The sequence below is a fragment of the Phocoena sinus genome, chromosome 8 (genome assembly GCF_008692025.1).
Source record: "Phocoena sinus isolate mPhoSin1 chromosome 8, mPhoSin1.pri, whole genome shotgun sequence".
Lineage (NCBI taxonomy): Eukaryota > Metazoa > Chordata > Mammalia > Artiodactyla > Phocoenidae > Phocoena > Phocoena sinus.
In genome coordinates this window covers 100,247,593-100,270,815 of record NC_045770.1, presented here as the reverse complement: position 1 = coordinate 100,270,815, position 23,223 = coordinate 100,247,593, and the positions used below count along the sequence as shown (strand labels likewise).

At 49.2% G+C, this 23,223-nt stretch overlaps 1 protein-coding gene across 1 annotated transcript; it reads right to left on the bottom strand.

The window, feature by feature from the left end:
• Window positions 1-5,188: 5,188 nt before the first annotated feature.
• On the bottom strand, window positions 5,189-13,879 carry LOC116757853 (pregnancy-associated glycoprotein 2-like). The gene is made up of 9 exons (XM_032640227.1): window positions 13,809-13,879; window positions 12,548-12,698; window positions 11,462-11,579; window positions 11,249-11,367; window positions 9,843-10,036; window positions 8,591-8,707; window positions 6,977-7,118; window positions 6,791-6,889; window positions 5,189-5,341 (listed from the first exon to the last, which is right to left on the bottom strand). The coding sequence occupies exons 1-9, from the start codon at window positions 13,859-13,861 to the stop codon at window positions 5,189-5,191; spliced, it is 1,146 nt and encodes a 381-aa protein (XP_032496118.1). The 5' UTR covers window positions 13,862-13,879.
• Between the last annotated feature and the right edge of the window lie 9,344 nt (window positions 13,880-23,223).

Here is a 23,223-nt window from a genome sequence, read left to right as displayed (position 1 = left end):
CAAGATCCTTTATATCGTCCAACAAACATACACGGAGGACCCTGTGTGCTGGGATCTAGGTCAGATGCTGGAAAGTCAAAGTCAAGTAAGACACAGGAGGTCCTTATCTTCAGGGAGCTAGCAGTCTAGGGCAGTTCTCACAAACTCACGACCCAGGAGGCAAGAGAAATGAATGGAAGGGCTGGGCGGGCATCAGGGACACAGGGCAGCACATGCCCTACCACTGGGGGCAGTCGCTCTTCAGCTCCCACCAGCGGCTGGTTGGCAAATTTTCAAGAGAAGTTAGAAGTCTGGATATTTATGTCAAATCCCCTGATTTTAAATGTTAGCGACTAATTTTTTGTGTGTTTTTCAAAAAACATAGTGTGAGCCAAACCTCAAACAACTAACTGTGTGCTGGATTCAGCCTGCAGGCTGTGCAGGTTTTTATTTCTGGCTAGAGGTGGGAGTAGAGAGGGGACAGAGAGGGGGTTCAATTCATGTTGGTCGAATGAGTAAGAGACGGAATGCATCTTAACCATGTTAATTTTCCTTCCTTTTGTAAGGAAAGATTACCAGGGTCATATAAACCAATGAATTTAATAATGTCCACTTGCTGAGCATCTGGTATCATTCCCCACTAGGGTCCATGCCTTGAAACATTTTCTCTACCAAACCAAGCATGCAAAGAAATAATTTCTAAGTGTCTTATCAGTCAAAGAAGACAAAACAGATCACTCAGAGCTCCTGCTCAGCCTGAGGTGAACAGGGCTACCTGTTAAACTGTTATTCCAGCCAAAGTAAAGATGATGGAGTTTTATGGTTCCTTCCAGGATTCCCAGGACGTGGGTGTTCCTGCGTGAGATCTATCCAGGCCTGTCCCTTGGGTAGAACAACGGGAGACTGGCCTGGTCACCAGGTGGGTGATAGATTGGGAGCTGCGTCTTCCTACTCATTTTTGCACATTGTTAAAATTCAGTTTTGGTGTTTCAGTCCCTACGCAGGGGATCTGACGGCAACTAGCAAGTGCCACACACTATACCATTTAGCTCAGCAATTCTACTTCTAGGGAACTATCCCAAAGATACAGTGGCAAAAATACAAAAAGACACATGTACAAGCCATTCACTGCAACACTGTTTGTAAAAGCAGAAGATTAGAAACTTACCTGTAGTGACCATCCGTCGGGGAGTGTTGAATAAGGCATAGGGCATCCGAACAACTGGGCATAATGCAGATGGAGGGAGGCATGGAATGGGTGAGATCTTCAGGGTGTACTGTTTAGTTTTTCAAAAAGGGGAACCAGAAAAGTGCTTATAGTTTGTTACTTTTACATACGTGTGTCTATTTTCAATAAGAAAGAGTGGAAGAATAAGCCAAAAACTAAAGGAAAAAAATGGTAATTTATGGGGGAGGGGCAGGGACAGAAGTGTGATTTTTCGTCTTATAGTTTGACTTTGCAACCATGTAAATGTGTTCCAGAATTTAAAAATACATAAATAAACACATCTGTCGAAATTGAGAACTAAGACAAATGAGCCTAATTCTATCAAGTTGGTGACCCAGCCGCACACAGCAAAACATTACTTAAGTGGCTTTAAAATGCAGAATTTTGACCTACATTCAGAGTGGGATATCTTCTAAGAACAAAGACAAACACACAAACACATCCTCCCTCCAAAACCAAACCCAAAACGAAAAACCAAAGAAATCTGCAACTATATCCAGCACCTTCTTGTTGGTGATATTGCTAGTTATTTCGAGAGTATCTTATGTGTGTTACAGGTTAAAGCAAGTAAGTAACTGATGCTAATGTTGTCATGAAGCACGACTTCCAGTGGAAGAGAGAAGAGATGTTTACGTATAAAACAAAAGCTTAAGTAAAACCTTGCGGTCTGAAAACTTGAATTGGAAGTATACGTTTGTACCAATTAATTATTTTCTTTTTTTTTTAAAGAAAATCTCTACTTTCTGGGTCTGACCACTGAAAAGCCGAGAAGCAATGGCAACTTGATAACAGTGGCTATCCTGAGGCCTAGCCTGTGGCCTCTAAACACCATTTCCCACCAGAAGATACGGACATTCTTGAAGAGATGGTTGATTTCAGGGCTGGGCCAAGAAATGCACAAGATTAAGCCTGGGAATCTTGAAGGACCAGAAAGGTGAGGGCCTTCAAAGATCACCGGGGGCTGGACAAAAAGTTTAGGAATCCATATAAAAAGGCCAAAGTGGGACAATTTTAACATCACATCAAATCGACTGAAACAAAATTAAATATATAAAAAACCATGACCGGGACTTCCCTGGTGGCGCAGTGTATAAGACTCTGGGCTCCCAGTGCAGGGGGCCTGGGTTTGATCCCTGGTCAGGGAACTAGGTCCCACGTGCCACAACTAAGAGTTTGCATGATGCAGCTAAAGATCCTGCATGCCGCAAGTGAGAATCCCGAGTGCCGCAACGAAGACCTGGCACAGCCAAATAAATTATAAGTATATTTTTTTAAAGGCCGAATAATATTCCATTCTATGTCTCTTCCACATTTCCTTTATCCATTCAACTGTTGATGGAGCTAAGTTGTTTCTACATCTTGGCTATTGTGAATGATGTTGAAACGTACATGACAGGACAAATATCCCTTTAGGATCATGGTGTTAATTTTTTGGAATACATACCCAGAAGTGGGATTGCTGGATCAAATAGTAATTCTCTTTTTAAGTTTTTGAGGAATCTCCATTCTGTTTTCCAGCGGCTATACCATTTTACATCCCCGCCAACAGAGTACAGGGTTCCACATCCTCGTCAACACTTGTTATCTTTTGTTTTTTGATAATGACCATCCTAACTGATGGGAGATGGTATCTCATTGTCATTGGATTTGCATTTTCTTGATGATTAGTGAGGGAGGAACTGAGCTTATCCCAAATTTACAGAATAGGAAACTGATGTCCAGAGATGAACTTACCAAGGTCACATGACTGGTAAGGGTCAGAGGTGGGATTTGAACCCAGGCAGAAGAGCTCCAGGATGTACGTGCCTGGCGAGTATGCTGCATTGTCTTCCATGTGCTTAGCAAACCTGGGATCATGCTGTTTTGTATTCTGTTCTTTTCTCTCAATGTCATATTGGAATGATTTCTCACAACATTAAATGTTCAGCTGAAACACAGTTTTAAGGCGGTTGGTTGCATGATGACCTATCTGTGCTGTGGACACTTTATGTTTGCTGGGCCTGGGACGTCCCAGATTTTCCCTTTTGCAGGAGACTCTGAGGACTACATCCTGCTTATTTATGTTTGCGGGTGCTTCTGATCATCGCTTTAGCATAAACCTTAGAAGCAAAATTACTGGGACAAGACTATACATATTTTAAGAACAAGTCATTCCAAAAAGATTGTACCGATTTACAGTCTTTCAAGAAGTATTTAGGATCTATCTTTCCCTGTTTTTTCTACCTTTTCTCTCACCGGAGGCTATAAATCTCTTTGGTCTGCATTGGGTAAAGGATAAAAGTGGAAGGTGGGAGAAGATTGCTGCTTTGAAGATCAGACTTTGGGACTTCCCTTGGCGGTTCAGTGGTTAAGAGTCCACGATTCCAATGCAGGCAATGTGGGTTTGATCCATTGTCAGGGAACTAAGATGCCACATGCCATGCAGCTTGGTCAAAAAAAAAAAAGAAAAGTTGATGAAGATCGGAATTTCTCCTCATGTTGGTAGCACAGGTTACAAATATAGAGCCTCAGGAACAGTGGGCTCATTAACCGACACAGCTCCAGCCCTGGCTTAGGCTCATCTAGGGAGGCAAAGCCTGACTTTTTCTGCTTGATATTACGGCAGTAAGCCACGCTGACACCATATGTCTCCCGACATGGATGCAGCAGTGCGTTCTAGTGGAAGCATCTACTAATTCATCCATTCATTTATTCAACATGTATTTATTGAGGCCCTACGATGTGCCTGTAACCACTACTGGAGCCAGAAGATTGGAGGAGACTTCCTTCATCTGTACAGTGGGGGTCATGCCCCGCAGGGGCTCATGGGGAGACAGTGAAATGCATATGTAATTAACCAGAGCTATTATTCTTACTCTTATTGGTAGTTTCTCCCCCACACAGACATTGCTTATGGTTCCATGAAGACCACTTGGAAAATGAGTTTGACAAACTGTTCACTTGAGTCTCCATTAAGCCCAGTGCATGATATTTGCTGTTTAAAAAAAAATGCCATTTCTGCTCTCACCTTTTCCCCCTTTATCAGCTCTGCAACCAGTCCTCTTTCACCCCCCTGAAGCCTAGACTAGACTAGAACGGACACTGCAGGTGTGGGTGGCAGAGAGCTGGTGACTGGGGTGGGGGGACAAACGGGAACCATCTCAGCTTGAAGGGCCTCACCCAGAACCCCCCTGGAGCAGGCCACTGCCAAAGGTCCGGTGAGATGGGAAGGGTAGAAGGTATTTTTATTACCCGTTACCATCCCTCTGAAAGAGGAGGGGGCGGAGTTGGTGGGGGCCATCACAAACTCTTCCACTGTCTAGAACACTCCCGGCCACTTCCTTGGGGGCTGCCTCGCCCCAGCTGCAGTCACGTGGTGCTGGAGGAGACTGTCAATCACGTTGGGCAGGGCCACGTGATCAAGGAAAGCCAATCATAGTACCCCCAAGCCCCCCGCCAGGATTGTTGCTCCAGGGCTGGACCCGTGATCTGAGGTGGCCCAATCAGAGCCCTCCTTGGTAGCCTGAGGTTTTTCTGAGCTTCTTTCCTTAGGGATTAGATGCGTTAGGGATATATGTGTAGAAGTGTGAGGGAAGAAAGTGGTCAGGCTAAGAGAATCAAAGATGAGAGACGGGAAAGAGTGAGGGAGAGAAAGAGGGAGCTGATTTCTTGGGTCCAGTCACTGAGATCTTCGCATCTGCTGTGGTTCCTGTGTCCCGGATCCCCAGTGTCCTTCCAGTCGGTCTCCCCTTTCCTTGAAGCCAGTTGCAGTTGGGCTCCTCTCACTTGTGGTTCAGATCCTGCCCGATCATGATGTACCTCCCCGACCCAAAGAGAGGCACTCATTTGTATTAGCACCGTTGAGAATGGAAACTTTTATTCTTTGCTGAGAATGGGGCTTTGCAGAGCACCACAGTCCACCGCCATCCGTGGGTGGGAGTGCCCTACGTGTGAGTGAGTGTGTGTTTGGAGGGGGCCTGACTGCTGAAGCGGCCCCAGCCTTTACACTGCGGGAGCCAGGCCAACCCTGTTGTTTCTCCGATCGTAAACCGAGAAATACAGCCTCAGGAAGACGTCGCCCAGGATCCAGGTCTCCGAGCGGCTCAGGTACTCTGTGCCCCCTGCCAAGCTGCTGAGACATATGCCCCGAAGGCTCTGGGGGAGACGAAATGCACACCAGTCAGCCTGAGCCCTTACCTGCCACCCTCTCAGCACCCGGAGCCGGCAGCTTCTCGGTTTTATTTCCCTCCTTTGGTAAGAACCAAGGGGCTCTCTCAGCAGCTGCGGGAGTGGGGTGCCCATCCAAGACCAAGAACGGCCAAGGCATGTGGTTGCCATGAGGGAGAGGGGCTGGGGGAGGGGAGGACGGGAGTTTGGGATTAGCAGATGCAAAGCGCTATAGAGAGGATGGGTAAACAAGGCCCTACTGTAGAGCCCAGGGAGCTCAATTCAAGATCCCATGATAAACTGTAGTGGCAAAGAAGAAGAAAAAGGATACAAATACATGTATAACTGAGTCAGTTTGCTGTACAGCAGAAATTAACACAACACTGTATATCAACTATACTTGAATAAAATGTTAAACAAGAGCGAGAATGGCCTGTAATTCCCCTCATTCCTTCTGACCCTGCTCGCCGTTTCCTCTGCAGGGAATCCCTTTGCTTCTCCCTCTTCCCCACGACCCGTTCTTAGAGGCTGCGCTCAGCCCCTCTAGGAAGGCTTCCGGGCCCCACGCTCGCCCTCCCTGGCCACTCCAGGCCGGGTTGGGTGACTCACCCTGGTGCTCCCTTGTGTACAGCCCTCATCAGTCTAATCTGCGCCCGGCACCCCTCGGCTCTGCCCCCGGGGGTGCCGTTTGCATGGGGTCCAGTGGAGATTCGCCTGGACCCATGCAGGCCTCCTCGAGCCTCCATGAGGCTGGGGGTTTAGAATGACTGAAATTCCCTTTCTTCCTCAAAGCCGTCTTTGAGCCCATCAGCCTCCTCTGAACTCCCATAGGGAGCTGACATTAAGCCTCAAGCCTGTGCGAGGGCCGTGCGGTCACTGTGCACCCCTTAATTCACGGGGGCATGCAGCCTCCCCACAGAGGGGTCTGGTACCCCAACTCACGGAGTGGGAACTGGGGCTTAGCAAGGGGAAGTTGCAGGTGAGGACGAGGGTCGCCATGTAATTTGTCATCCAAACCAGGACACCTTCGAGGTGGGAGGGAGACCGTTAACCATTATGGTGGGACAACACACTGAGACTGTGCCCACCCACCCCACTCGTCACTTGGCCTATTGCAGGGATTGCTAGAGCTGACTTTCCGTGTTCATCTATCTGAGGGCTCAGGTTGAACTGAAGCTCTTTGAGGGCAGAGGCCCTTAGTGTTCCCTTCTCCTTGTGCCTCGCACCAGGCCGGCACGCGGTAGTGTTCCATTTATTTCAGGATGATGGAAGTCCCAGACTGCCCCTTACTCTCAAGTGGTTGGGTTTGTGGGAGGCACTGGCCCAGCCACAGGGGCTCCGTGGCATCTGCAATGGTGTGGCTTGGCCTGCAGAGGGCGCCCTCCCGCAAGCAGGAGCCCAAGGATTCCTGCAATTGCACCAGGGCTGGCCCTTCACCTTTCTGATGTAGGCTTGCGGGGGCACCGGGTAGTCGTTGCCGTTGATGCTGAAGATGATGGTAGGCAGGCGAGGCACGTAGCTGCATGAAACTGTATACTGTCAGAGGAAGAGGGAGAGAGGTTGGCCCAGGTGATCCCTGGTGCGTGGAGAGCCCCGGAGTGACCCTGTGGCGTGACCCTTCACCTCATTATCGACAAGGCGGGCGCCGATGAGCCTTCGGAGGGCGGTGACCACTCTACTTGGGCCAACTAGGAACGAGGTCCCGGTATCCACAATGGCCTGGCAGCCGCGGGAACAACCAAAAGCCACACCGTTCACGGTGACGCTGGGAGACAGTGGGACAGAGTGGACACCAGGATCACTGTGAAGTCTCCCCCCATGACCGCCCCCCTCCCTGACTGTCTCCCTTCAGCTCACGCCCTGGCTCTGTTTTCCTTTGCTCTGGTCACCTAACCTTCGCTGACTTCCTTTCAGCTCCTGAGTGCGTCAGGCTCTTTGGTGCCTCAGGGCCTTGGCATGTGCTGGTCGCCCTTCCTAGAAGACCCCCATCCCCTTTGTTTAGCTAATTTCTCCTCATCTTCCAGGTTCCAGCTTACTTGTCTCTTTTTCAGGGAAGTCTTCCCCCCCAGGCTAGATCAGGCTCCTGTCTTGGTCACTCTCTGTAGACTCCTCCTCATTTCTAGCATGTCCCGAAGTGGAAATTCATTATTATGTGTGTGACTCGTTTCATGTACGTCTGCCTTACTAGACGTAAGGGCAAGTAGCCTCAGTGCCTCTCTCAAGTGCCTAGCACACAGCGGATGCACAATGTATGTTTGTTGAATGAATGAATGAATGAAAAAGTGGATGAGGAACAACCAGAGCCCTGTATGTGCTGTGTGACCGATAACGGGTCAACCCACACAGTGAAGATGGGGGTTCCCCGGGGCAGCAGATGCTGAGAGCAGGGGTGTCGGAGACACAGGCTGCCCTGGGAGAGGTTGTCTCCCAGCATGGCCCACTCACACAGCTCAGACACTGAGGGCCCCAGCCAGGCGATGCCTGAGCTAGCCCAGGGGGCCTCCAAAGGACACGTAAGCTTTTGTCTGAGGGTATCACTCAGAATCCCGTCAATTATAGCCCCTTGTTCTCAGGCCACTCCTGGATCCCGGCTTCCTGATTCTCTCTGTCACAGCCCCCGCCCCACTCTGTGCCCAGGATGGGGGGTGGCTATGGGTGGGGGGAGTGTCTCTTTGTATGAGTTGCTTTCAGGTCTCAAGAATGCAGCCAACCTCTCTCCACTGCTGGGGAGTTTCTCCCTAAGGAAACCAGTTTTCCTGGTTTGTCCAGGACTTTCCCTGTTTTGAAACTGGTAGTTTTGTGTAGTGAGAGCTCCCTGGGTCCCGGGTAGCCCTAGACAGCTGGTCAACTTATCACAACGCTGTTCAGGCTGGTGAAATCCTCCCTGATCCTCTTTTCACTGCACTTTAGGGTCTTCAAACCGTGCTCCCTGCCTTACAGCGTAGTGGGTGCAGCCCTCTTGGGCTGCACACGTCTCTCTGAACCCTGTTCAGGACCCTGGTCAGAGCCCTGGTCAGGGGTCTGGGGTGATTATGAACCCATGGGTGGTGTGTGTATCTGTGTGTGTTTTTGTGTGTATCTGTGTGCCTGTGCGTGTGTTTATACGTGTGTCTTTGGAGGTGGAGCGTATATCTGTGTGTGTGACTGTGTGTCTGTGCGTTTATTTGTGTGTCTGTGTGTGTCCGTGTGCGCGTGTGGGAGCATCACTTGGGGTGGCCCTCAGAGGGAGAGGCTTACCGGTTCATGGTTATCTGCCAGTAGTGGGGTTGGGACACTGGTATCCACTGGAGCTTTCCTTTGTGGTATCTGTGGTCCACCCCACCCAACATCAACACGCTGCCATTCTCCTTTCGGCTGAGGAGAGAAGGAAGACGGAGGGCTCGTTGTAGGAGAATAACGGCAGACACTGACTGAGGGCTGTGCTTCTCCACCCATCCGAGGCACTATTAGGGTCCCCATTTTACAGAGACGGAAATTGAGGCCCGGAGGGATTGAGGACCTGTCCGAGGTGGGTCACCGACTAGTGAGTGGCACAGAAGGGGTTCGAAGCTGGGCAGCCTGGCTGGGTTCCGACCACCCACCCATCTGAAGAGAGCCCGGTCCCCCCCAGCAACCAGAGTGCTCAGAGATACCCTCAGAGGACACCGTGCCGGAAGGGTCTGGCTGCCCCCTTGCCTAGCCTGTCATTGTTCAGAAAAGCCGAGGCCTGAGGGTGCCAAGGGTGTGGGCTCAGGCTCACCCAGGGTTGGCTTCACCAGCGTGTGTGACCTGTGCCATCCATGGGGCCTCACACTCAGCAGGGCCCTGAGCCTCTGCTATCCCTGTCTTGAAATTCCTAATACTTTTTTTTTTTTTTAATTTTTTTCGGTACGCGGGCCTCTCACTGTTGTGGCCTCTCCCGTTGTGGAGCACTGGCTCCGGACGCACAGGCTCAGCGGCCATGGCTCACGGGCCCAGCCACTCCGCACCATGTGGGATCTTCCCGGACCGGGGCATGAACCCGCGTCCCCTGCATCGGCAGGCGGACTCGCAACCACTGTGCCACCAGGGAAGCCCCTCCTGATCCTTTTGGAACAAGACGTCCCACGTTTTCATTTTGCGCTGGTGCCTGAGAATTGTGTAGCTGCTTCTGGGCTCCTGGTAAAATGTTCCCGCCATCCCTCTCCTTCCTCCCATATGAAATCCAGCAGCACATCCTGTTGTTGCCTTTTCCTCCAACCTGTATCCTGACACCTTCCACGGCTCTCCCTCTTCCCTTCACACCCCCTGGACCAAGCTGCTGCCCCTGAGCCCATGAGCATGCTTGTGTTCCCATAAAACTTTATTTACAAAAACCAGTGGCAGGGCCAGATGTGGCCCTGGGGCCATAGTTATCCCGGGCTAGACTGTCTCTCAGGAAACTTCTGAATCAGGTGGGCTACAAGTTTTCATGCAACTGAAAGCATCTTACAGCTGACTTAGAGAGAGGGCTTGTGCAGTTCGGACTTACCTGCTCAAGTAGAAGGCAAAGACTGCCTGAGGAATGAGACTTCGTCTCTTCAGGGTGTCGAAGATGGGGGTGGTCCCTTGGGTGGCGAGGCTGGGGTAGCCCAAGCCCAGGATGCCATCAAAGGGTGCATGCTCCATCCCATACTGTGCCTTGCTCAGGACAAACGGCTGGCCCATGTCAATGAGTTTCCCGATCTGTAGGAGAGGAGAGTGTTCCCACATAAAGGTTTGGGAAGTGGGGCTGGGACTGGGCTGGGATGGAGACGCCATGAGCACCGCAGAAAAGAACTGCGGCCTGCCTGTGCCCTGGGTTGACCTCAGATAGTTAGACCAAGCTGGGACTGGCATTTGGGCTCCCTTTGTGCTGGGCTGTGGCTTTTAACCATCGCTGCCCGTCCTGCAAACACCATGCGAAGTGAGTGAAACTGGCCTCGTGCCTCCAGCAGGACCAAATGGTTCCCACTGGAGCGCAAAACAAGCAGAGAGCAGGATGGTCTTGTCTTTGGCATCACTATGATCTGATGACAGAAATGGACTGAATTCATGGCAGTGCATCGTGGAATTTGCATCCGCCCAGGAAGACAGAAGCCCATGTTACAATGTCGCTGCCAGGGTACTTATGAAAATTCCGCCTGGGAAACACGCTTTGGGGATGTGTGTGTGCATGTGTGTGTGTGTGTGTGTGTGTGTGTGTGTGTGAGAGAGAGAGAGAGACAGAGAGAGAGAGAGAGAGAACTCTGGCCCTTTGGGGGATGCAGGCAATACGTTTTATAAGACACTCAAAGGCCCCCTCTTAGGGGCCCACATTTATCAGGCCCTTCCCACATCTGTGGCCCCCTGCTTTCCCTGTCTGGATTTCCGAAGCCCTCAGTTCCCCCCAACCGCCCAAGATCAGTTTTATCCTCTCTCCAAATACCGCACACCTGCATGAATCCTGACTGGCCAGCCCAGCTCCACCGCTTACCTGATGCCTGACCTTGGCAAGGCCCTGGCTTTCTGCACCTCAGTTCCCTCATCTGTATAGTGGAGCTAATCATAGCACTTGCTATGTGGGGTTGCTGCAGGAGTAAACGAGTTATTACCGTGAAAGTACCTGGCACAGCCTGAGGCTATAAGAGTGGGTGCTTTTTTCCCCTCTCTCCCTGCTCCCAGCAAAATGAACCCTGAGCTGCTCATGGGCAAAGGAGCTGCAAATCCACACCCCAAGCCACTCTCTGGCTCAGCCATTCTGGGAGTTTGTGTGTCAGCAGGGACACTGTCTCCCCAGGGACACAACACTGTGGGGTGGGCGGCCGGCCACTAGGGGACTTTGGGAAAGACGGGCCCTCCCAGTTGGCACTGCATCTGTTTTGTAAGCTGCGGCTGATCCCAGGGCCAGCCCTGACTCGGCTTCTGGTTTCCAGTTACCCGAACAGTGTCGTAGCCAAGAAATCCAATGATCCTCCCGGAGCCGTAGATGAGGTCGATGGGCCGGCCCCAGAGCCGGAAGGTGGTGGACGTGTGAGGGTTGAAAAGCTTGTGTGTACCTGTGAACACAAGAGATGTGTGTCCGTCAGGTGCCAAGGACGGAGAAGGGGGTGGGAAGGGGAGTACAAGATGGGCGGGGGGGCAGGTACTCACGGCAGGGGCGACTGTAGCAGTAGATGGAAGGCACCCACAGGTCACCTGAGCCGGTGTCAAAGAGGACCTTGAACTGCTGAGGGGGCGTTCCAACGCTGATGTTCCCGACATAGGCTAGCTACAGGGGCCGGGGAGGGGTGGTGTGGTCAGACCTGGCTGCCCTGGCCGCCCTCGATTCCCGGAGTACTGCTTCCCTCGAGGTGTCCCGTGTCTCCTGAGATCACTTTCCAACCGCCCCACCTCACAGCCTCTGCTCAGACCGGTGCCTTCATTTGATTTTTTTCTTTTTTTTCCTCCATGCAGGCTCTTAGTTCCCTGACCAGGGATCGAACCCGGTCCCCCTGCAGTGGAAGCGCAGAGTCTTAAGCACTGGACCTCCAGGCGAGTCCTGCTGCGTTCATTTGAGAAGCTCTCCGGTCTCCCCTTTCAGGCCCAGCCTGTTTCTTTCTCCAGTTGGCCCTCCTAGGTCACCCCAGGCCACTTCCTCTAAACTGAGACCACGTCCTATCACCACGACGCTGCTGGCCCTTTCATTTTACATGTATTTACTCTGTGCCTATCACTCAGTCTGTCCTATGCATTCTTGAGGAAGGGACGAGACCTTTTTTTAAGATCAATAACAATAACCATAGTGTTAGATTTTTATGGCGTCACAGGCCATAGGGGCTCAGTAACTTTTTACTGGTGTCCTTCTTGGATCTGTGGAGGCTGACCTTTGTCTGCCTGGGGTTTCAATCTTGATTTGCAGTTGGCTTTATCTTTCGATCAGACACGGCTCACCTTTCATCTGTGACTCAGTGGCTCACGTAGTTCAGGAGGAACAATCTCCCTCAAACTAATGACATATCTTTGGCAAGAAATGGGCGTTTACCTGCCACCCGGTCATTGCTGAGCCCAGTTACCACCGACCAAGAGTTGAGGATGAGAGTGCCCTCTTCTCTGGGAATGGGGTCCGTATTCCCCAGTGTTTCTGCTTCCTGCAGGAGCCCTAGCCCCACCACACCGCCTGGCACCTCCAGATGAACCCCAGTGCCAGGCCAGAGAACCAGGGGGCGCTGTAGAGTGCCATCCGCCCAACACACTCACATCCAGGTAGTTCCTCAGGGGATGAAAAGTCATTTTCGGGTAATAGGCGCGATTCTGGGACCTGTTACCAGTGTTCCTCTCCAGGAAGTTTGTCAGCAAGCTTTTTTCCCTGAGGGTTTCTCGCATGGTCTTCATCTTTGTTAGAGGGATCCTTTCACCGAGGATTGGGAAAAGGAAACAAAGAAGGGTCAGCAATCAGCTGTCTGTGTTATAGTATGACTGTCATACCTTGCATTGTAATGGCACTGTGTATTTTCCAAGCATTTTTATGAGTGTCCTCTCATTATCAGGATGCCATGAAAAGACCATGACAAAGACCTAGGTCTGAATACAGGTACTGTTGTGTAAACTTGGGTAAGCCATATGACCATTTGGAATCTCAGTTTCCCCCTCGGTAGGTAAAAAGGTAGAATATAACTCCTATCGTCCGTATAGAATGTTTTGGGTGTTAAGTGAGATGATGTATATAATGTACCTGGTATGTAAGAAGTGTCAGCAATGACAGCCATTCCCATTGCTATTGCCATCCCACTGTATCTTTTTCTAAGAAGTTCTGGGAAGGAGTCCGAAGCGGGATCATTACCCTCTTTTTACAGGGGAGGAATTTGAAATGCAGGGAGTTTGTGACTTGGCTGTGGTTACACTGCTTGTTAGAGGTAAATCAGCCTAGAAGTCGCCTTCCAGATCTTTCTCCAGGGCTCAAGCAGAAGAGAGGGGTGAGAGAGGAAGCCAGGAGATGGGGAATAAATTAGGGAAATTAAGAAGCTAGAGAAACAAGGAAGAGTCAAAGTAGAAAAAACAAAACAAAAAACTGAAAACTCAGAGAGTTTTGCAGGCACAGAGACATCCAAAGGGGGTGGAGAGATAAAGGAGAGAGATACAGAGAAGAAGACACAGACACATACACACAGAAATGCAGAGAGGGCAGAGAGAAGTCCTAGAAGCAATCACAGGAGAAATGCTGTTCATCAGACCACATTTACAGTTGCACAGGTTGTGCACTGAGCTATCTCAAGGAGAGCCATTTTCACATAAGTCATGATGTGACTGGCACCCCCAGAGTTGTGCAGCCCTGCAGGCCTACCCCAAGACCCTTGGGCCCCATGTTGCCCATGGCACGGTACTCATCAATAAGTGAGAGTTGAACTTCAAGAGTGTCAGGGATGATTACATTCCCTTCTAACCCTGATGGGTGGAAGAATAAGAGGACAAGGAAGACCCCAGAAAGAGAGATGATGCCACTTACAGTCCCCGCACTTACATGACTAGGCACTCTGAGAGGGCCACCAGCCCAAGGATCCCAAGCCACTTCATGCTTCTTTCCTGGGTCCAAGTACTCAAGAAAGAGTGAGTTCTGAGCATGCAGTGGTGGCCAGGGGCTCCTAGTTATATACGCTCTGACATGCCCTAATTGTCCCCTTTAGGCCATTAATGGATCTGATCAGAAATATGAAGCTCTCGATAAAATCTTTACCTCCATCAGTGTCTGTGGGGAGTGGACTTGGAAAATTCTCAGAATACAGAGATTTCTACTGTCATCTCTTCTTTGGGGCTTGGCTGAAAAACCAACTGAACCGCATGGACTAAGAGTGGGGAGACTGTTTCCGACTTGGAGATGAAACACTGCTAACAACGTGATAAAAGTAAATACTACTAGAGGAATGCTTGACATTCGTGATCTCGTGTGGTCATGAAGGGTGAGTTGCTGTCCTCAGGTGGAGAAGAGATCGCTAGGAGGAAAAGAGTTCAAATGGCAAAGTGAAGACTTTAGGGGCAGCCCAGTGACATGCGAGTGGTTTTAGGTAGTGGGACAGATGGCACAGATCAGGGGCACCTGTGATGCCAGTCTGCATCAGAGGTCTGGGCTAGAGTAGTACCACAGTCGCACAGTTTCACTATTGGGAGAAATGTGATGCACGCGTCCACAAGATCCTTTATATCGTCCAACAAACATACACGGAGGACCCTGTGTGCTGGGATCTAGGTCAGATGCTGGAAAGTCAAAGTCAAGTAAGACACAGGAGGTCCTTATCTTCAGGGAGCTAGCAGTCTAGGGCAGTTCTCACAAACTCACGACCCAGGAGGCAAGAGAAATGAATGGAAGGGCTGGGCGGGCATCAGGGACACAGGGCAGCACATGCCCTACCACTGGGGGCAGTCGCTCTTCAGCTCCCACCAGTGGCTGGTTGGCAAATTTTCAAGAGAAGTTAGAAGTCTGGATATTTATGTCAAATCCCCTGATTTTAAATGTTAGCGACTAATTTTTTGTGTGTTTTTCAAAAAACATAGTGTGAGCCAAACCTCAAACAACTAACTGTGTGCTGGATTCAGCCTGCAGGCTGTGCAGGTTTTTATTTCTGGCTAGAGGTGGGAGTAGAGAGGGGACAGAGAGGGGGTTCAATTCATGTTGGTCGAATGAGTAAGAGATGGAATGCATCTTAACCATGTTAATTTTCCTTCCTTTTGTAAGGAAAGATAACCAGGGTCATATAAACCAATGAATTTAATAATGTCCACTTGCTGAGCATCTGGTATCATTCCCCACTAGGGTCCATGCCTTGAAACATTTTCTCTACCAAACCAAGCATGCAAAGAAATAATTTCTAAGTGTCTTATCAGTCAAAGAAGACAAAACAGATCACTCAGAGCTCCTGCTCAGCCTGAGGTGAACAGGGCTACCTGTTAAACTGTTATTCCAGCCAAAGTAAAGATGATGGAGTTTTATGGTTCCTTCCAGGATTCCCAGGACGTGGGTGTTCCTGCGTGAGATCTATCCAGGCCTGTCCCTTGGGTAGAACAACGGGAGACTGGCCTGGTCACCAGGTGGGTGATAGATTGGGAGCTGCGTCTTCCTACTCATTTTTGCACATTGTTAAAATTCAGTTTTGGTGTTTCAGTCCCTACGCAGGGGATCTGACGGCAACTAGCAAGTGACACACACTATACCATTTAGCTCAGCAATTCTACTTCTAGGGAACTATCCCAAAGATACACTGGTGGGCTTCCCTGGTGGCGCAGCGGTTGACAGTCCACCTGCCGATTCAGGGGACACGGGTTCTGCCCTGGTCCAGGAAGATCCCACATGCCACAGAGCGGCTGGGCCCGTGAGCCATGGCCGCTGAGCCATGGCCGCTGAGCCTGTGCGTCCGGAGCCTGTGGTCCGCAATGGGAGAGGCCACAGCAGTGAGAGGCCCGCGAACTACAAAAAAAAAAAAAAAGACATATGTACAAGCCATTCACTGCAACATTGTTTGTAAAATGAAAAGATTAGAAACTTACCTGTAGTGACCATCCACGAGGGAGTGTTCAATAAGGCATAGGGCATCTGAACAACTAGAGAGAGGCGTGGAATGGGTGAGATCTTCAGGGTGTACTGTTTAGTTTTTAAAAAGGAGGGACCAAGAAAGTGCTTATAGTTTGTTACTTTTACATACACATATATGTCTATTTTCAATAAAACTAAAAAAACCCTGTAATTTATGGGGGAGGGGCAGGGACGGAAGTGAGATTTTTCTTGTTTTATAATTTGACTTTGCAACCATGTAAATGTGTTCCAGAATTTAAAAATATGTAAATAAACACATCTGTCGAGATTGAGAACTAAGGCAAATGAGCCTAATTCTATCAAGTTGGTGACCCAGCCGCACACAGCAAAACATTACTTAAGTGGCTTTAAAATGCAGAATTTTGACCTACATTCAGAGTGGGATATCTTCTAAGAACAAAGACAAACAGACAAACACATCCTCCCTCCAAAACCAAACCCAAAACGAAAAACCAAAGAAATCTGCAACTATATCCAGCACCTTCTTGTTGGTGATATTGCTAGTTATTTCGAGAGTATCTTATGTATGTTACAGGTTAAAGCAAGTAAGTAACTGATGCTAATGTTGTCATGAAGCACGACTTCCAGTGGAAGAGAGAAGAGATGTTTATGTATAAAACAAAAGCTTAAGTAAAACCTTGCGGTCTGAAAACTTGAATTGGAAGTATACGTTTGTACCAATTAATTATTTTCTTTTTTTTTAAAGAAAATCTCTACTTTCTGGGTCTGACCACTGAAAAGCCGAGAAGCAATGGCAACTTGATAACAGTGGCTATCCTGAGGCCTAGCCTGTGGCCTCTAAACACCATTTCCCACCAGAAGATACGGACATTCTTGAAGAGATGGTTGATTTCAGGGCTGGGCCAAGAAATGCACAAGGTAAGTCTGGGAATCTTGAAGGACCAGAAAGTTGAGGGCCTTCAAAGACCACCAGGAGCCGCGCAAAAGTTTAGGAATCCATATGAAGAGGCCAAAAGTGGGATAATTTTAACATCAAATCAAATTGATTGAAACAAATTAAATACATAAAAAGCCATGACTAGTGGCGCAGTGGATAAGACTCCGTGCTCCCAATGCAGGGGGCCTGGGTTCGATTCCTGGTCAGGGAACTGGAGCCCACATGCACGTCACAACTAAGGAGCCCACACGCCACAACTGAGGATCCTGCCTCCCACAACTAAGACCCTGTGCCACCAAATAAACAAATAATAAATATTAAAAAAAAAATAGCCCTGAGTTCCAAGTGGTAATATACAACACCTAATTTGTCACTGTGACAGATGGCCAATGCACCAACTCACTATTCTGAACACTGAAGGAGGGAAATAATCATCAATATGTATGCTATTTTTGTATGAAGCATATTTCATGTAACTACAAATAGTCGATGAAGGACTATTCATTTTAATCGAAGAATTCCAGTAATTAAATTCAGAAGAAATGGTAGAATCGGGAAACCACTGTTTTGCAACATCCTAATGAAAAAATGGATCTAGGCAAAGATCATCAATGGATGCTAAAACCATAAGATGAAAGGTCGAAGGGGAAGTTTATAATGGATGGATGAGTTTGGCAACATCAGGACCCACTGATCAATCTCAACGTCTATCAAAGTGGGGCAACGAGAAATTATGAGCCTCTTGATGTGATGCCATAAGAAATATATCGAATTACATATGAAATATTCGAATAAAAAGTTTTGAACTCAAGTCTAGAGTTAACTACCAGTTTTCAGGGAAATACATAGATAAAGGAACAGAGAAGCAATGCTCTAAACCCAATACTTGGGAATTCTATAGGACAAACAACTCCACATCCTTCTGCTTTTTAAACAAATAAATGGCATAAAAATGGGGGGGAGAGGCTGTTATTTATTAAAAGACAACAACCAAATGCAACATGTGTGTGCATTCTCTAGATCCTGATTTGATAAATAAACTGTTAAAAGGCATTTTTTTGAGAGGATCGGGGAAATTTTAATATGGACTGATTATTAGACGTTACTTTTGTTTGGAACAAAATAGCATTGTGGTTATATATATTTTGTGACACGGTAATCTCTTCCTTAAAATACTTCAGCAAAAATGAATAAATTGTAAAAAAAAATGTTAAAGTGAAGGTTTAGATAAAAAAAAAAGATTTGTGTAGTTGCTATGGATTGAATTGTGTCCACCCCCAAATTCATAAGTTGAATCCCTAACTCCCAATGTGATGGAATTAGAAGGTAGGGCCTTTGGGAGGTACTTAGGTTGAGATGGGGTATTGAGGGTTCGGTCCTCGTGATGGGATTAGTGCCTTTATAAGAAGAACGTAAGGTAGATAGCTAGTGGGAAGCAGCTGCATAGCACAGGGAGATCATCTGGGTGCTTTGTGACCGCCTGGAGGGGTGGGATATGGAGGGTGGGGGGGGGGAGACACAAGAGGGAAGAGATATGGGAACATATGTATATGTATAACTGATTCACTTTGTTATAAAGCAGAAAGTAACACACCATTGTAAAGCAATTATACTCCAATAAAGATGTAAAAAAAAAAAAAAAGAAGAGCTTCCTCTCTCTCTTTCTCTCTCTCATTCTTCCTCCCCCTCCCCTACCACATGTGAGGACACAGCAAGAAGAGAGCTGTCTGCTAGCCAAGAAGAGGATCCTCACCAGGAACCCAATTGGCTGGCACCTTGATCTGGACTTCTAGCCTCCAGTCTATGACAGCCTGGGCCGACTAAGACAGTAATGTAATTCTTCATGCCGAGTGATGAAACACAGGGTTCACGATACTAGTCTTTTTAATTTTTGTTATGTTTGAAATCTTTTTGTAATAAGTTTAAAAAACTTCCATTTGGAAGTTTCTGTCTTTAGTGATACCCTGAGGGGCCCAAGAAAAGCAGACTTGGACAGGCTCCCACTGGCTGAGTGGTGGGAGTCCCACCTGCTCATTACTCCAGTTCTTCTTGTGTGACCATCACCAGCCCCCCACCCCACACTCTGGGTCATCCAGCTGGACACTTTGATGAGCCAGGTCAGGACCTGGAGGTAGAAGGAATGAAGACATTTTTAGAAAAAATGGACTGGTCATCTCCCTCCCTGGGGCGGGGGGTGCCATCTGCAGGTGAAGGATGGAGCTTAGGTAAGGAGGGAGACAAGGAGCGAGGCTGTGGGGATATTTGGAAGGGAAGGCAGGAGGGATTCACAACCAAGTAACCGAGAGGAAGACATCTTGCTTAGGACCCAGGAAGGAAGAAGCACTGAGAAAAGAATGGTACCTACCAGAGGTCCAGATCCACCTGGGTCTTCCGGTAAAACTTGTTGGAGGTCACGATCTTCCTGCTGGAATTCCTGCTGTGGACATGGAGGTGATAGAGCCATACTCCCTGCTGGTGAGCCCCGGAAAGAGGGACAGCCACACCCAGGGGCCCTTTGATTACACTCTAGCTGTTGGCATCATCCCAAGCTGGACAGCAAAACGGAAGCTCATCCAAAGCATTTAAAATAATGTCTAATTTATCTAACCTTCCTGGCATGTCTTGTACCCAGAGTTCCTTTAGGAGAGGCAATTCATCAGCCTGACTTGGGTTTCTACTGAAATCTACAACCTTCTCATCCCACAGAACCTGAGTGGCAGAGTGTTCCAGTGGGCATGGCCCCTAAGGTCCTCCGGCTCACAGCAGCTGTGTGCCAACTGGTCTGCCACTCCCCATTCTGAGTCCAGCATTGCCGGACATCGTCAGGCAATCACGGCACCCTGACTACCAGATGTGGCCTCAGCATCCTCGGCAATGGGCACCTCTCAGCCACTCGTCCACTAATTGGCACTGACCTTCAGCCTGGAACAACTGCTCTGGAGCAAGTCTAGTCTCCCCAATCCCAGAGATGGGGAAACTGAAGCCAGGGGTGTATGACTTACCCAAAGGCTGCAGGCAAGTTAGTGAATCGTTGGGACCCAGGGCCTCTGGTTCTCAGGCTGGGAGAGCTCCGAGCAGGGAAAGATCAGAGAAAACTCAGTTGCAATCCACTGCTGGGAAGCTCTCAGAAGTCTGCAGGTGCCAGAGAGGAAGTCCTCTCCCCTGCTTCCTCAAGTCTGGCTGCGCTTCTATCACCAGACCTGCCATTGTAGCAGGAGGAAAGCAATGCTGGGAGCTGGCTCTGCTGGGTGCCAGGCAGAGTGGGGGCACCCCCATCTGGAGTGGCACCGGCAGGCAATCGTACAAAGAACGCCCAACTCACGCCCAGCTCAGCGGTCCTAGGGCTTCCGCTTCTTGTTCACACAACACAGACCCTCGTGAGATTGGATAATATTGAACTGCGTTCACAGTGAGGAACATTTTCTGCTCAGCCCTTTGGCAACTTAGATGCAATGTCTTACTCTTTCTTCAGGGAACACCTGGCTGAGCGAGGTTGGGCGTGCTCAGGCAGGCTTGGATTCAAGGGATTTGTTTCCTCTTTGGTGCTCAGAAAGACCTTGGAGCTTTGAAGGCCTTGACAGGGGATGAAACCACTCCTGTTCTATGGGGACTTTGCTATATGGATCTGGTTGGAGAAAAAGGACAGATGCACAGGGCAAGGCTAGGCATCCCTGGGTACCAGCTGGCTGTGAGCTGAGTTCCAGCCCCCAGGCTTCAGGGTTAGGTGCTGGCTCTGGTCGCCGTGGCCACCTCTCAAGAAGGAATGGAGGAAACAGATTTTGCCCAGAGAGCAGTGTGGTCTGGGGACACCGTGATCACACAGGGGAAGGTTAGACAAGAGCGTTTACTTGCCTCTTGGCTCTCTCAGTGCCCTGGGGGTTCCACCAAGGAGGACGAGCAAACGGAGGGGGTCAGAGTCACTGCTGGCACCCCTGGCACCTGATGCCCCTGGTGATAACCGTCTCGTCTACACAGCCCCCGGGCCCAGAGCTGACTCAGCCCCACGACAGCTCTGGGGTTTCCCTTCTGGAGAGGTGGGAGAAGGCTCGCTGCTGGTAACTCACAAGTGAAGTGTGTGATGAGGTCATGGTTGGTGACCTGTGGTCTAGGTCCAACCGTGAAGGAAGACTGAAGGTGGAAAAGTAACCATTAATTAAGCTTGGTTACCTTGGGCCTTTGCAATGGCTATTTCCCCCATCTGGAATGTTCTTCTCCCAGCTCTTTCCATGGCTGGCTCTTTCTCAACATCTAGTGTCATTTCATATGCCCCCCCCCACCCCCTCCCACAGGGAGGCCTTCCCTGGCCACTCCATTCTCCCAGGCACAGAGCCTGATCCATTCGAGGAGCCCATAGACACTGATTGCATTTCCCGTGTGCTTTATGTGGGCACCTGAGAGCTTGATAGTGACCCCCATTTGCAGATGAGGAAACTGAGGTTGAAGGCGGTTAAGCATCTCCCTGGGGCACACAGGGCCTGTGAGTGGTAGAGCCAAGATTTGAATCCAGGTCTGTCTGACTGCAAATTCCAGCCGCTCTTTAGTCCTGGGCTTGGGGGACCAGGAATTGATGCAGAGGAGACGAGAGTGTTGGGGATGGAGGGGGTAACTGGGAAAGGATCTCATCTATTGGGAAATATTCATTCTTTCAGTGAACGCTTCTTCACAGTGCTCTAAGCCAAATCCAGAAAATCCTTGCTGTGTAGGTGGAGCCTGGAGGGCAGGGACGGCGTGTGGACTGTGCCGAGAACACAGATGCTGGGCCCAGGGGGAAGGTAGCCTGAAGCCTAGGTCGTGGTCTTTTGCCACGAGCCAGTCCCCTTGGGAGCTTGTCCATCTGGAGGGCCAGCTTTTTCTGAATGGGCTAGCAGGGACCTTGTAGTTTAGGAAACAAAACTTCTGAAAAGAAATGTGACCAAGCTGTAACGGAGACATGCTCCTGGCGTCCTGGGAAGCGGATGCCTAATGTTGCCTTGGGTGGAAAGTTAGGAAGGCTTCCTGGTGGAGGTGGCAACTGAGCTGTGTCTCGATGGATAAAGGGACTTTGCTGAGTGGGTGTGGGGAGGAGGGAATGCCCATCAAAGAGGGCGGCACTGGCATTGTACTGGACTCCAGGGGTTGTCAGTCACCTGGCAAGCTTAGCCCTAAGGGGTACATTATATTAGTCTGGGCAATATGGGCAGTAACAAGCAATGCCCAATTTAAAAATAATAACTTTTTTCTCTTACTCTCTCTGTCCATCATAAGTTGTCTGGGGCTCTGATTGGTGACATCTTCTCTCAGGGATGCAGACTGATGAAGACGTCACCGTCTGCCATGTCACTGTTTGCTGTGGCAGGAGGAAGGGCGTGTGCCAGTTCATGTGCTGACTATCGTGAATGAAAAGTGTTGCCTGCCATATCAGTAAACAAAGGATGCTGCAGCCATCAAGCCATCACATTACAGCTGCCCCCAGTGGTGAGTCTTGAGGGAACTCAGGATGGAAATAGGTTGCCACCATAGAGCCCTCAGCTACTGCAGCCAGCCCCCAGTGGTGCACCTAGAGGGGACTCAGGAGGTGAAAAAACAGCATACCTGCCCTAGATAGCTAAGATGCAGATCAAAGGAATGATTTCAATGAGTCCAGACTCTTGCATCTTCCCGGACATCAAAAAGCACAAAATTCCTTAACTTGAGATGTTTGGTTTCCTTTCATTAACGGTAATCCTTTGATGTTCCAACTACCTGGCTTTTGTTGCAAAAACTTCTGTATATCCTGGCTCCTCCTGTACCTCTCCGGAGTGGTCCCTCTGAGCCATCTGAGAGGCTGCCTCCTGGGTTTGAAGTCCTCAGAAAGTCTGCCAAATAAAACAGAATTCTCAACTTTTAGGCTGTGCTTTTTTTTTTTTTTTTCAGTTGACACAAGCAAAGCATTTGCCAGGAGTGACCTGTGTCACTGCTACCTACATTTCACTGGTGTAAACAAGCCACATGGCCACACTGAATTTTGAGGGAGTATGGAAGTGTAATACAGCATGAGTTTAGGACAAAGACTTGAAAATCTGGACAATGGCACTAATTAATAATGCACTAATAATGCACAGAAAAGGAGAACAAAGAGCAGGTCCCAGGGTCGGGTGGGGGCTTGAATACCATTGTCGAGAGCATGGGATTTATCCTGTGGACGATGGGGATCTTTGAGTAGGTGGGTGAAATGTTAGACTACAGAGAATGGAGGAGAAAAAAGGAAAGAGAGACTAAAACATCAGAGGGATACAAGAGATGAAAGACGTTAAGAGGAAGGAAGTACATTAAAAAAAAAACCCAGAAGCTGTAGAAATGGGGCAGGGAGAGCATTTGGACACTGAGTGAAGGTCATGGCTGCTAGCTTCCAACCCTCCATTTTGGTGGGAAGAAGGAGCATAGACAGATACTTTGGAGGGTTGTTTGTGCTGGAGAGTCAAGGCTTTGGTGGGG